General features: G+C 30.3%; 1 protein-coding gene across 1 annotated transcript; it reads right to left on the reverse strand.

The window, feature by feature from the left end:
- Positions 1-1028: 1028 nt before the first annotated feature.
- LOC132750819 (uncharacterized) lies at positions 1029-13998 on the reverse strand. The gene is made up of 2 exons (XM_060740859.1): positions 13871-13998; positions 1029-2358 (listed from the first exon to the last, which is right to left on the reverse strand). Exons 1-2 carry the CDS (start codon positions 13928-13930, stop codon positions 1693-1695), a joined length of 726 nt encoding a protein of 241 aa, XP_060596842.1. The 5' UTR covers positions 13931-13998; the 3' UTR covers positions 1029-1692.
- Between the last annotated feature and the right edge of the window lie 351 nt (positions 13999-14349).

The raw sequence follows: 14349 nt of genomic DNA on the forward strand, positions 1-14349 counted from the left end.
TATTCTTTGATGTTTGAAAATTGTTTTATTTGCATAATTATATACATATATAACTTTTTGCAAGTATGGTATACACACAGTAGCAATATCAATCACAAAACATACATGATCTTTAAATAAGGTAAGAAAAATTAACATTTTTTCAAGCATTCTGATTGTTTTATTGTCATTTAGGACGGTCTTTGTTAATCTGGTTTAAGACAGGTAAGAAAGAAAAAAAGGATAAAAAAAGGAAACATGGTCAAATATAAATATTTTTATTTTTTTGAAAAAAAAATAAAATTGAATAAAATAAAAAACAAAAAAAGCAACATATTACATGAATTAAGTCAATTTTAAAAACTTACTGAAAGTACCTAACTTCGTAAAGAAAGCAGATGTATTTCAGTCAAAATGTTTTTCCTTTAATGAACATTTAAATAATCTAATGAGTTTATTTCTAACTAAATTACAGTACACCAGATAGATGTGTGGAAATAATTACGTTTTGGTGATCAGAATTATTTAATGAACATAAGCCTAAAACAGGATTTTTTTTTATTTCTGTAGAAAAGGCACCATAATTATGCTATATAATGTTGTAATGATATATAGATTTAGATACATTTGAGATGTTTATCAAAAGAACGCTGAATGTGAAATATTTGTGATAGTTGTAGCAAGATGTAAACAAAGTAGTATTTTGATCCTTTTTTTGTCAATGAGTAGTTTTATAAAATATTAACAGGATCAATGATATTTGTGTTCAGAAAAATTGACACAAACTATGTTACATATGTTCATCATCTCAACACATGCTATACATGCGGCATCTTTTGACATAAGCTAAAATAGTTACTAATAAGTAGCTAGTGTTATGTATGTTATGTATCAGAGGATAAAGTTACGAGGTTTCCCTCTTTCTGCTCTTCTACGTAACTACCTACCTTTTACAGCGTCTTCATTATCAATCAATATGATCAATAAACTTTTATAACGTACATTGTCCATGTAGATAAAAATAAAAGTAAACATTTAGTTTTTCGAATGGTGTATTTATTTAATTTTCAGTCTTATATGTGTCAATGTATTGAATATTGTATCTATCGAACATAATGTTTTTTTATTTGGATTACAGGTATTAAATCGATGCAAAGTCTACTTATCAGAGTCACGTGCTTATTTTCGAATCTTAAGAAGTTTTGTTTTCTTTTGTCGTATTGCAGCCGGTGTTTCTTGTTCAAACTGCAAGTATTTTCATGTATATTCATAAAATTGACGTGTTTCTGTGCTTGTTTAATTGACGTCACCACCCTGACGTCATACTAACAATGTAATATAGACAACACTGTTGTCGTCTGCACGTGTAAATTTGAGCCAGTCGATGGTACCTGATGCTTTATGGTAGAACATAATAACAAATATATTTCATTCTGTTTACAAACATTCATATTATGTAAACAAACATGTACAGTGTACGTTAAACACCACTTTACCAAAATAAATGTATAGTCTTTTCCTACAGTTATAAATTAGATCTAATTAATACATGTTCTTTTAAAAATATTTGCTTGAAAAATGTTTTATATTCTGAAGCCGAACTAATAACTCCCGACCAAAAACAACAAAAATATAATGTCTTGCCAACATTAGAAATTGTCTTGTCAAGTGTCTTAAATTCACTGTACATACATCTGACAGAATTAAATTTGTTTACTTTTTGTTAGCTTGCTGTAAAAGCCAGTTCTGATTCTTCCATCGGCCTGCAAATCTTTTGTTGTTTTTACTGTGTAGCTGATTTAATTTGTTTTGAATAATTCGCCACCTACTTGCCATTCGTTTCACATCGTCAGAGGAATCTTCGCGTTTATCAGCGTTAAGTTGAGATAATTTTCTATGGATCAAGTTCCACCTTGAGCGATGACGTTTGTCGACGTTGTTGTAGTCCGGATCAGCGTCTGTTACGTCACCGTACACGTCATCATACGCGTAGGAATCTGGAATAATAAAATCCCCATTCAATATTCCATATTCAGGAATCTCCTTGTATGTGTTTTCACTTATCTTCATACCATCGCTGTCGCCAGAAAATCGTTTACTCAGGAAATGTCCATAGTTACCTCCACTTCGCCCCTGTAAGCCGTAACTTTGCATATCCCGCCAATTTCTGTTTTTCCATCGTCCGAGATTCCTTTTACCTTGACTTTGTGACCACATGATGTTTTTCCACTTTCCTATACCCCTCTTTTCGATGTCATCGTCACCTACTTCACTGCTAACATCTGCTTGTTGTGACTCCACACTCGCATCTCCATTGTCTGAGCTGTCTGTTGTGGCTAGTTTTACTTTATTATCGTCTGCGTCAATTTTTCCAGCAGCCTGGAAAAAATGTACATAACAATTAAATAAATGCACAAAATCTAAGTTTTATGAATAATAAAAGTTGTATTATAATATCGTACATTTATTTACACATGTTTCTGCATGTGTGTCAATAAGACAATATCTTTGCTCGCTTCAACATTAATAATTCCTTAAGTATGATCATCTTAATGGATACTGTAGGGGACTGATTAAAAATGATAACAAGGGCCATTGTACCACATACATTATGCTGTACGAGTTCTGTAATCTAGCATTGTTTACCAAGTATAGTTCTTTAATAAAGTGTTGTTTACAATTATGTTTATATTATCAAGTATTCAAATTTATAGCTATGTTATCAGGCTTGGTGTATCATTTATAATTCTGTAATCAAATCTTGTTTTCTATTCAAACACTGCAGAAATTATTTATTTAACTATAGGCAGTCATATGTCTGTCTCAGTTTATACGCGGTTTTCAAATAAAACTGCGGTTTGTATCAGTTACAGAAATGTTTTTACAGTTAAACCGACAAAAATCATCCAACGCGGCAGCAAATGCTACAGACTCAGTTTGATTGAGTATGTTCATGTGGACGACACAAGTAAACATTCCTGCCCTTTTGCACCGTTTTCAGATGAATTGGGCATTATCAACAGAATTAATTTCCTTTAACGAGTTTGATCAGTCACAATATATAAGAGCGGTAAAGAAACACAGAGTAGACATTCGTTCACTTTTTAATCTGAATTTAAACGAAGTCAGCAGATATTTTTTCACTTTTCGTAACCGCTGGCGTTTGTGAAACTATATTTATTCCACTTAAGTGTTTATCCTGACTTAAATTGACAGCTCATTTAACAACAGTAAATATCCTTTATAGATTTGTAAAGAGACTTCACGCCTTAAACAGTCTATCATCCAATGATTGATGTTCAAAGTCATCTGCTTTCTCTTTAACCAAAGATGATAAATCAACGTATTAGATTGTTTAAGTAGTTATTATTTTCTAGAAAAGGCATGAGCCTATACTTTAATCAATCAACGGTACGTCTGCTCGTCACAGAAGTTTAGTTATTTTCCAATTTTTTAAAACAGTAATGTTTAATAGACCTTTTAAATGGGAAGGCAGCTTGCTAATCAATTATTGTACGATATTACAATAATGTAACTTTAAAATAAACCATGATATCGCTAACTTTATAAAATAATCGAGGCTACACGTTTTAATGGGCGGAAGTACAGCCTGTTTGGCCAGATACTGTTGGTGAATGCCGCCCTCCTTTGCTGATGTTTACTTTCGTATATTGAATAATAAACTTCATTGTGTATTGGCTGCTATGTTATTAAATAAGTTGAGGGAAACATGAATACTGCCTTAAGTATCATTAATAGATTAACATCATTATGAAGAGCTTTCTTGATTATAATAATTATCATCATCATCATCATCATTATTTCTATTATTATTATCATTGTAAATCAAGTTGATTTTATGTTTCATATACAAACTTTAAAACAAATCACTTCATTATTGTGCTAGAAATAAAAATGAAAATTTCCATAAAAATACATATTTTACATGAAGCATTGCACAATGAACCTTATATATATAATCATAACAGGACCAATTGCTGTCATATTATTAATGATACGATAGAAAGGATAATTGAGGAGATAGAAACAATCATGTTTTACCCATTGAGACAACCTAGCAATATCCTCTCGATGATAGAAATCAAGTAATGTTTGACATTTTGACGGCTGTATAACAATGTCTTGAGGGACTTCTAAAATATCTATATATCGCCAATACATAGCATTAAACGTAAGCATCGATAAACTTTTCGGCAAATTGAAGCCTTTTTGAATACACTTATGTTTACAACATATTCTTTATATGAATATGAAAAATATAAGGAAAAAAATAAAAAAAAAATAAAATTGAATGCCAAAAACACGACAAAAATAGAATTTTTAGGGGCAGAAACAGTAGTTGTTAATGCAATATTCAGTCAATGTCCGCCCTAGCACCGGTTCACTCAAAATTTTACATCATACTAAAAAAATACAAGGTATGTTAAATAAATGCTTCCTGGTGTGTTGATGTGTTGATATATCGGTGTAAAACTAAGACCTAAAAAGCGAATGTTGTTCGGAAAGTAAGTACAAAGAAAACAAACAAGGGTAGAGTTAATTTTAAAAGAAAAACGCTTCAAACTATGTTATATCAAGAATAAGATGACGTCAATGCAGAATTTACCGGGAAAAAACCTTGCTATAGACATTCTCTGATCATTTGTCAAATATAATATTTATGCATTGTCATTCTAGACATTTATTTATGTAACAGTTTTTACTCGATGACAGTTGATATAAACAGTCGCTGATATTTGCTAATAACCGCCAAAATTCGCCGAAATATTCGCCCAATATTCGCCGAAATTCAATCAACAAATTTTAAGTATGATAGATATGTATTTCCACATTCATTCAACCCTAACAGCGAGGCATAGCTATAGAATTTATTTGCAACATTTTTAAAGATTGTAATAAGATTGGCGTGAGCAGCTCATGAACACATTTGCGGATGTTTCTAAATTCACATTTTCACCATTTTCGTGTTTCAATGTTGAATTCTGCTTTTAAGTCGGTGCTAGAGGGCGTTGACGGTAGCTTGCACTTTCCAGTACCGTCGATGAACAGGCTCAGACCGAGTCTGTGACATTTACAATTTTGCCGTTTTGGACGTTCTACGTTCAATAGATATTTTATTGTTCTTTTTTTTTCTATTTGATGTACTTATCAAGCGATATGATAATTTCGAGGAAGAAGTATTAAACAGCAAAAGATGTAAAAGTCATCTTATTGTCATAGCTCGAAATCATGATAACATTTACAATTGTTAAGTGCTGATGTATTACTTTCAAATGCATCTTTAAAATTTTCATAAATACTAGAATGAATTTGGAGTCATGCTGCTTTAAAATTAAGTCACAGACAAAGTCAGAGTTCATAAAGACAGTCCATAACGCCCATAAATTACCGTACACTTATGTTCTCTTATTCCAAGGGCAGATAATTCACATTGAAGCTAAACATTTTTTTTTGCTTTCTGCTTTTCCAGAAGCTTACAAACTGTAAAGAGCAAAATAAAAAAATAAATAAATAAAGAAATAAATAAATTAAGTGTGCCTTGTGCCCTCTGCTCACTTTGAACCTTGCCCTGCTGGTTTTTGTATTCCTTTTTATTAGGTTTTATTGGGGGTTGCTTTCATTTAATGGCGCCTTCGGAAAAATTACAACTCTCATGAAGATTGTATTGAAGACATTAATTAAAACTAAAATATAAACATTTTCTCATATTCCAAGATCGTGGAAAGTTTAGATAAATTCAATGAAACAATTTTCATCCTACGAACATAGTTTAAAGACGCGCTAAATGAAAACTGTTTCCCTTTCACTTCTATTTATTGATAATTATTCAAAGGTAGCGGTATTTCATGTAGGTTTTCAATTTTTTAGTTAATTTCAAATGACATTTACATATAAATCTGAAAGAATCACGTGGTGTAAATAACAGTGTAACAGTGCCGTTCTTGATATGATATCACCATGGCAAATTAGCCACTGGAAAATTTGTTTAATCACATCTAGTTATTTTGTCTGATCCCGTGACGTTAACAATCAGTCTCCTTGATTGAATTAAGTACACAAGACTTTACTTTTATTTCATTATCCATCATGCCAAGACATCAAAGTGTAATGATTGCCTCATTCTAGGCAGAAAATGCCGAACAAAATTTCTGATGACATTATCTGAACATTTATTTGTGTCTAGATTATTTTTTGCAGAGATGAAAAATTGATCAAATAATATTATATTATATTACAACTGGCAAGAAGAAAAAAAAGCATCTTTAGTACTTAATCTGTTAAAGGTATCACGTGCCTGTTTCGGAAGGATACTGAGTCATATTTTACAGCGTCTAGTAATATATTCATGCATATGTCATTTGCCCTAAAGGAAATATTAGTAAACAAGCGTACTTCTTTCATTAAGGTATTAAGAATTATTCTTCTTCGAAATTAAAACAATTTTTTGTTGTAAACTACAGGCCTGAGATATCTTTCCTTATTCACTAAAAATAAAGTTGTGCAAGAAAAAAAAAACCGGTATTGATGTATTGTTTTAAATGCATGTAGGTGAACAATAAATAACACTAGATTGTAGATGAACAATAAATAACACTAGATTTATAACATTTCAGCCATACAATTATCCTCTAGCTATCCTAAATGGAAAAAACTTTGGTTTTCTTTACGCGCTACGATCTTTTATGGTGGCTAATTGTGCCATGTCGTACTTTTGCTCTTCGGGGAGCCAGGCTTTGTCTTATTATCGTGTTTTCACCTAGCGCCCGGCAGAGCGAAAGTAAGACAAAGTACGACAAAGTCGTCACTTTGTCGTATTTTCGTGTTTTCGCATGTCGCCCCGCGTAGGGAAAATACGACATGTCACAAATCAACCACTATAAACTTCACATATTTTTGTTATTTTTACATCAGTTTAAACATTGTTTGTCTTAATCCTGTCACTATAGAGAAAACATTAATCAGTGTCCTATATTGATTCTTTCATTCCCTAATTTATTTCTGTGTTATTTGTAAGTTTGATTTCTATTATCCCCACGCTGACAAATATGATTTTATTATGTGTTTATTTTGGTAGAAAATAGTCCCTTCGAGAAATCAGATGTATTATTCGCGCCGAGGATTAGACTTTAAAACACAATTGCACGTTAATTCACTCCACTTAAGCTAAGATTAATGAATAATTCAACAGTCATACAAAGAAAGAGACATTTACTGTAACGGCATAAAGCAGACGACATATAGTTATGACTGGAAAATAAATTACCCGTGACATTTCTCTCTGATTAGTCTGTTGAATTTGAAGAAAATGGATATTCTATGCTATCTTTAGACTCATCTATTCACAATTTCACAATGAAAAGTGAAATATATCTATTTGTTTATCTTTAGAGGAAGTCGCCAATTACTTTCAAATGCATCTTTAAAATTTTCATAAATACTAGAATGAATTTGGAGTCATGCTGCTTTAAAATTAAGTCACAGACAAAGTCAAAGATGATAAAGACAGTCCATAACGCCCATAAATTACCGTACACTTATGTTCTCTTATTCCAAGGGCAGATAATTCACATTGAAGCTAAACATTTTTTTTTGCTTTCTGCTTTTCCAGAAGCTTAAAAACTGTAAAGAGCAAAATAAATAAATAAATAAATAAATAAATAAATAAATAAATAAATAAATAAATAAATCAAGTGTGCCTTGTGCCCTCTGCTCACTTTGAACCTTGCCCTGCTGTTTTTTTTTCATTTTTATTAGGTGTTATTGGGGGGGGGTTGCTTTCATTTAATGGCGCCTTCGGAAAAAATTACAACTCTCATGAAGATTGTATTGAAGACATTAATTAAAACTAAAATATAAACATTTTCTCATATTCCAAGATCGTGGAAAGTTTAGATAAATTCAATGAAACAATTTTCATCCTACGAACATAGTTTAAAGACGCGCTAAATGAAAACTGTTTCCCTTTCACTTCTTTTTATTGATAATTATTCAAAGGTAGAGGTATTTCATGTAGGTTTTCATTTTTTTTAGTTAATTTCATATGACATTTACATATAAATCTGAAATAATCACGTGGTGTAAATAACAGTGTAACAGTGCCGTTCTTGATATGATATCACTATAGCAAATTAGCCACTGGAAAATTTGTTTTAATCACATCTAGTTATTTTGTCTGATCCCGTGACGTTAACAATCAGTCTCCTTGATTGAATTAAGTACACAAGACTTTACTTTTATTTCATTATCCATCATGCCAAGACATCAAAGTGTAATGATTGCCTCATTTTAGGCAGAAAATGCCGAACAAATTTCGGATGACATTATCTGAACATTTTTTTTTGTGTCTAGATTATTTTTTGCAGAGATGAAAAATTGATCAAATTATATTATATTAGATCTATATTACAACTGGAAAGAAGAAAAAAACATCTTTAGTACTTAATCTGTTTAAGGTATCACGTGCCTGTTTCGCAAGGATACTGAGTCATATTTTACAGCGTCTAGTAATATATTCATGCATATGTCATTTGCCCTAAAGGAAATATTAGTAAACAAGCGTACTTCTTTCATTAAGGTATTAAGAATTATTCTTCTTCGAAATTAAAACAATTTTTTGTTGTAAATACAGGCCTGAGATATCTTTCCTTATTCACTAAAAATAAAGTTGTGCAAGAAAAAAAACCCGGTATTGATGTATTGTTTTTAATTCATGTAGGTGAACAATAAATAACACTAGATTTATAACATTTCAGCCATACAATTATCTTCTAGCTATCCTAAATGGAAAAAACTTTGGTTTTCTTTACGCGCTACGAACTTCTATGGTGGCTAATTGTGCCATGTCGTACTTTTGCTCTTCGGGGAGCCAGGCTTTGTCTTATTATCGTGTTTTCGCCTAGCGCCCGGCAGAGCGAAAGTAAGACAAAGTACGACAAAGTCGTCACTTTGTCGTATTTTCGAGTTTTCGCCTGTCGCCCCGCGTAGGGAAAATACGACATGGCACAAATCAACCACTATAAACTTCACATATTTTGTTATTTTTACATCAGTTTAAACATTGTTTGTCTTAATCCTGTCACTATAGAGAAAACATTAATCAGTGTCCTATATTGATTCTTTCATCCCCTTATTTATTTCTGTGTTATTTGTAAGTTTGATTTCTATTATCCCCACGCTGACAAATATGATTTTATTATGTGTTTATTTTGGTAGAAAATAGTCCCTTCGAGAAATCAGATGTATTATTCCGCGCCGAGGATTAGACTTTAAAACACAATTGCACGTTAATTCACTCCACTTAAGCTAAGATTAATGAATAATTCAACAGTCATACAAAGAAAGAGACATTTACTGTAACGGCATAAAGCAGACGACATATAGTTATGACTGGAAAATAAATTACCCGTGACATTTCTCTCTGATTAGTCTGTTGAATTTAAAGAAAATGGATATTCTATGCTATCTTTAGACTCATCTATTCACAATTTCACAATGAAAAGTGAAATATATCAATTTTGTTTATCTTTAGAGGAAGTCGCCAAAGGAATAGATGAGTTTCAACGAATTGTTTTAAATTACCTTTCTTAAAAATACGAAAATTTAAGTCACGAAAATACATAGATAAATGTGATATACAAGTACATTATTTTCAGTACAGCAGATTGCCTAGTGTTTTTCAGGTCTATATAACGTGCGACGCAGTAACAATTACCTTTTTGAATGTTAGCAAATGAAAAAATAAGGTATTTTGCGTGTAACTTTCTTTAAATTATAAACACCCCAAACTTCAGAGCCTTTAACAATGTAGACATAACCGGTATGTAGACTTGATATTATCAACACAAATAAAAGTTTACGGTATGTCGTTAAAGTGTGTGAAGAACTTAATATAATGTCTAAACAGTATAAACTACAATCAAAAATCAGATACATGGATACTAGTTCAAGATTTGTTATGGCCTTTGCGTCAAAATTAAAAATATTTGTAATATTATCTATAATAATATAAACAACAGGATAGATTATGTCTCACTTTGTTGTAGACAGTACGCAACATGGAACACTTCACACATATAAGAAGACAATTTTATTTCGCAATTTACATTTTCATATATACTTATAATCATCTTAACTATTTCACAGTTGACTCCTGTTGGAGTCAGTTTTATCTACACGGCATCTTGAATGCTCTCTCTTTTACTCACGAAGCGCACACAGTTGATCATAGTATAATACTTTTTGGATAATAAATGTAGTACTAGTATGTAGTCAGCCGTGCCACGATTATCGCGAACTCCATATTTGTGTATTACAAAATTATTTCTCATTTTAAGGTAGCAATACATGAATATTATATAAATAACACATAGGTTTGTGAGTAACAATAAACATATTATCCTGACGAAAATACTGTAGAGTAATTTTACGAAGGATGGTTACTTTAATATCCCTTTTGGACACGGTTTCTTTAGAGTTCTATTTTTCAGATTTGTACTATGAAAAATCACACGATGGCACTAGAATGAACAGTAAGAATAATTCCTATTTGCCTATGGGAAATTAACATTTCAAAAATAGTAAGTGGTAATAATATGATATGTTAGATGCATTAATTGGTCAATGATTGCGTGGTATAACAGGACATTTTGATTGTTATTTTTGTTGAATCACTATTGTATTTCGACATTATCATCACCAATAAAAGCCTGTCACATTATCCATAAATAATTTAGGAAATAAATCAACAATTAGCCTGCAGACATTATAGTTCAATCCATCTTGTCTCTGTTACATACGGTCTGAAATTTAGTTGGCGCCATAAAAGTGAAAGCAATACCCAATATATACACATAGTAAACTACAAAAATTGCAGAAGCACTTAACTTACGTACATGATACTTAGCACCACTAAATATTAGTATCATCATTTATATAGATTATGAAAACAAAGACAAAAATACCGATATTCATACAATCCCGACACAAATGGATGCTACGTACATGTACAAACAATATTGGAATTTAATCGATATATTAATGAAACAAATATAAGGAAGACTTCTAACAACATACTTTTTCTATGTTAAAGATGTGAATGAAAGGAGAAATACTCGATTTTAATGGAGAATTATTCTAGAAAATCTGCTGCAGATTTGTTCGAATACAATGTACATGTAATAGATATTTAAAAGCATTATATCAATTTTAACTTTTGCTGAGATACAAAAATGCTGTCAGTGTAATAAGTTTTCTAACAGCTCAAACATATTGACTTAACTTTGTAGAAAAAATAAATAAGAAATAAATCACCAAGGTACATATATACATTGATATACTCATATATGCTCTATATATAATAATTCGTCAAATACCATTACATCAGCTCTATAAAAAAACAGCATTCCACTGTACACGCCTGTTACGCATCACATTTTCAAAACATCCTTAACATTTTAAAGACATTGGATTTTTTAATTTGAATAATTATACTGTATTATTTTCACGAGAAACGCTTAATATCGCCACCGAGACACTTTAAACGAATTAAGTTTCATTTTGTTTTCTTCTTCATGCAATTTTATTTTATTACAAATGACAATGATAGAAATATTTTCAGTTCACAAGAGGATGGGGTGTTACAAAATGACAATCACATAAAATGGCAAAGATTCAATTTCTTTTAATTGTTGTATAAAATTCCATTAAGAAATGATTGATTGATCTTATGAATATGTAAATTGAATAGTTCTCTAAGGTTAATTTCAAAATATCGTTACAGAATGTTACGGGAGTGCGTCTTTGTATAAAATCAAACACACATACTATGAGCGGATTGTATTGTTTTAAAATATTACATTTCATCACAAGAATCTGTAAATTATTTTCATGCCATTAGTAATATGTCAATGGTAAAATGTCTATCTTTTTAGAAATGATACATAATATTTAACAGAAGTATTTATAGTTTGATTTTATTTTGTATGTAGAAATTTCTGATACATCATATTGTATGACTTAAACACGTCCAACATTCTACATTATTCGAGTATACAATTCTTTTATTTCTCAATATAATTTGGATATAGAATCAGCAAGTAATTAAACACTGAACGGGCATAATACTAAGAGGATATTTTTTCGTTTGCGTGAAATATGGAATATATTTTCACGAAACATGATAAAATGCCACATATTTTCACGAGCCGGTACGGCGAGTGAAAATATGTGGCATTTTATCATGTTGAGTGAAAATATATACCATAATTCACAAAAAAACGAAAAAATAACCTTTTTATTTAATTTCATTATCAAAGAAAATGGTAACGGACCCCCTTGCTTGCTACCAACTGCAATTGTACAGCGCGCAGTAATTTATGCGTAAGCACGCGCTGTTTGGCGCTACATTGTGACGTCATGTAAACAACTTTTTAAACGTCTGTACAGCGTTAATTACTGAATTAAAGATATTGGTTTTCGGATTAATTTTCTTAGTTAGACCATTTTCTATCATGCTAGATAGTTTTCAAAACAATATTCAAGAAAAAGTTGTTTTGTATTTATCAGATTTTTCAAACAAAACGGCGAAAGAAGTCCCTTAAAATAAATATGAGTTTTGACTCCGCCCACTTTCATATTTATATTTCATATTTATTTTAAAAAAATATGAAATATATTTGACTGATATAACACCATATTTCATGGGTAAAATTAAATAAAGGAATATATTTTGACTCGTTCAATACGGTTTCTTTAGCTGCGATTAATATATTTCCGTATTTTACAATTTAATGTTAAAATAGCATGTGATAATATAATTTAAAAGCAATTTATGAAATAACAGATACATGTATATTCAAAGTTTGCAGAAAACTTTCACGAGCATGCAAATGCATTATGATACTATTTGATACGGGAGTATTGAACTGAACTAAGCAGTACTTATCAATTTAAAGCTTTTCATATTAACATAAAGCTATAAAGAAAGTTAAGACTTAATTGCACACTCGGTTTGTGTCTGTTCATAATTTTTTGAGATAATGTATAAGTGAAAAACTATCATGCCACTTACACCGACTTAAGCGGTAATCAACCTATATAAAAAGTTTTAGAACATCTTTAAAATTAAATTATTAACTTATTCAATTTATAACAATGTTTTTTCATCTTATATTTCAGATGTCAATGTTCTTCAGCAGTCAATATAAACATAATGGCATATCATATATTTATAATGTCTCGGTGAAATTATATAAAAAATGATTTACAATATGATTTATAATATTTTGTAAAATATGAATCCACTAGGCCTACAAATAAGTTTCTTTTCTTCTGAAACTGAAAAAAATAAACTAATTCCTTAAAATTTAAATGAGATACATAGTTTGAGTATAATAGATATTTTAAAAATATACCTTTTGGTAACAGTATTAATATTTTTCCAAATAGAAATAAATCCAGCAATAAATTGACATGACTTCATCAGAAAACAAAGAAATGATTAAAACAAGACAAAACAATATAAGACGAAAAACATAAAGCATAAATATATCAAGTCATTCGTTTGAATGTTCTTTACAAAAGACAACAACAAAATAACAACAACAACAACAACAAAAAGAAAGAAAGAAAATAAAACAGTATTGTTTGTAACAGAAAAGTCTGAGATTTTATTTAACTCACTTATTAATGAAATTATAAAAAACTGAAATTAACAATGGCAAAATATGAACAAGAAATAGTTTGGAAGAAAATGTGTACAAATAATATAAACCTATTTTAAAACTATCTAACGGAAATAAAATAGCATGAACACTATTCAAAGCATAAAAAAGAGATTTTGAAGAGAAATGTATCTGCAATAAAATCTCACCAGAAGCTGAATCTGGATGAATAAGCCGAATAAAATCCACACTGTATTAACTTGAGCCATTCTGAGCGTTCTGTAGCGAAATCACACCGGCGTTCTTTTTATACCCTACCAACAAAGTCTATTGGAATTTCCGTCATCAAAATAAACCTTGATGTTTGATTTTTCTTTAGTTGCTAAATAGCGACCGAGTAATCTTGAAAGACAATAGCAAATTTACAGATACTGTATAAGTTTTCGAAACCTACTCTTTTTGAAATAAAATATCTCAATATTAAACAATAATTTCAACTTTGTTTGATAACGTACCATTTTCATACTGAGCATATTCTTGTAATTTGAAAGTTGTCTAGAATTATGTATAAAACATATTTGTAAAGAATATGGTTTCAAAAAAATAATGATTGATTTAAAATACTATATTTTCTTTTTAATCGCAAAATCTTTATGTTCTAAAATGACAAAGAAGACAAATTTTTTCT

This window comes from Ruditapes philippinarum, unplaced genomic scaffold, assembly GCF_026571515.1.
Source record: "Ruditapes philippinarum isolate M1 unplaced genomic scaffold, ASM2657151v2 ctg5571_1_1_1_1, whole genome shotgun sequence".
Lineage (NCBI taxonomy): Eukaryota > Metazoa > Mollusca > Bivalvia > Venerida > Veneridae > Ruditapes > Ruditapes philippinarum.

Coding starts and splice junctions, on each gene's coding strand:
- LOC132750819 (XM_060740859.1), bottom strand. CDS start 13,930: ATGGCTCAAGTTAATACAGTGTGGATTTTATTCGGCTTATTCATCCAG. Junction 2,359..13,870: donor TCATCCAGATTCAGCTTCTG/GTGAGATTTTAT, acceptor CATTTTTTCCAG/GCTGCTGGAAAAATTGACGC.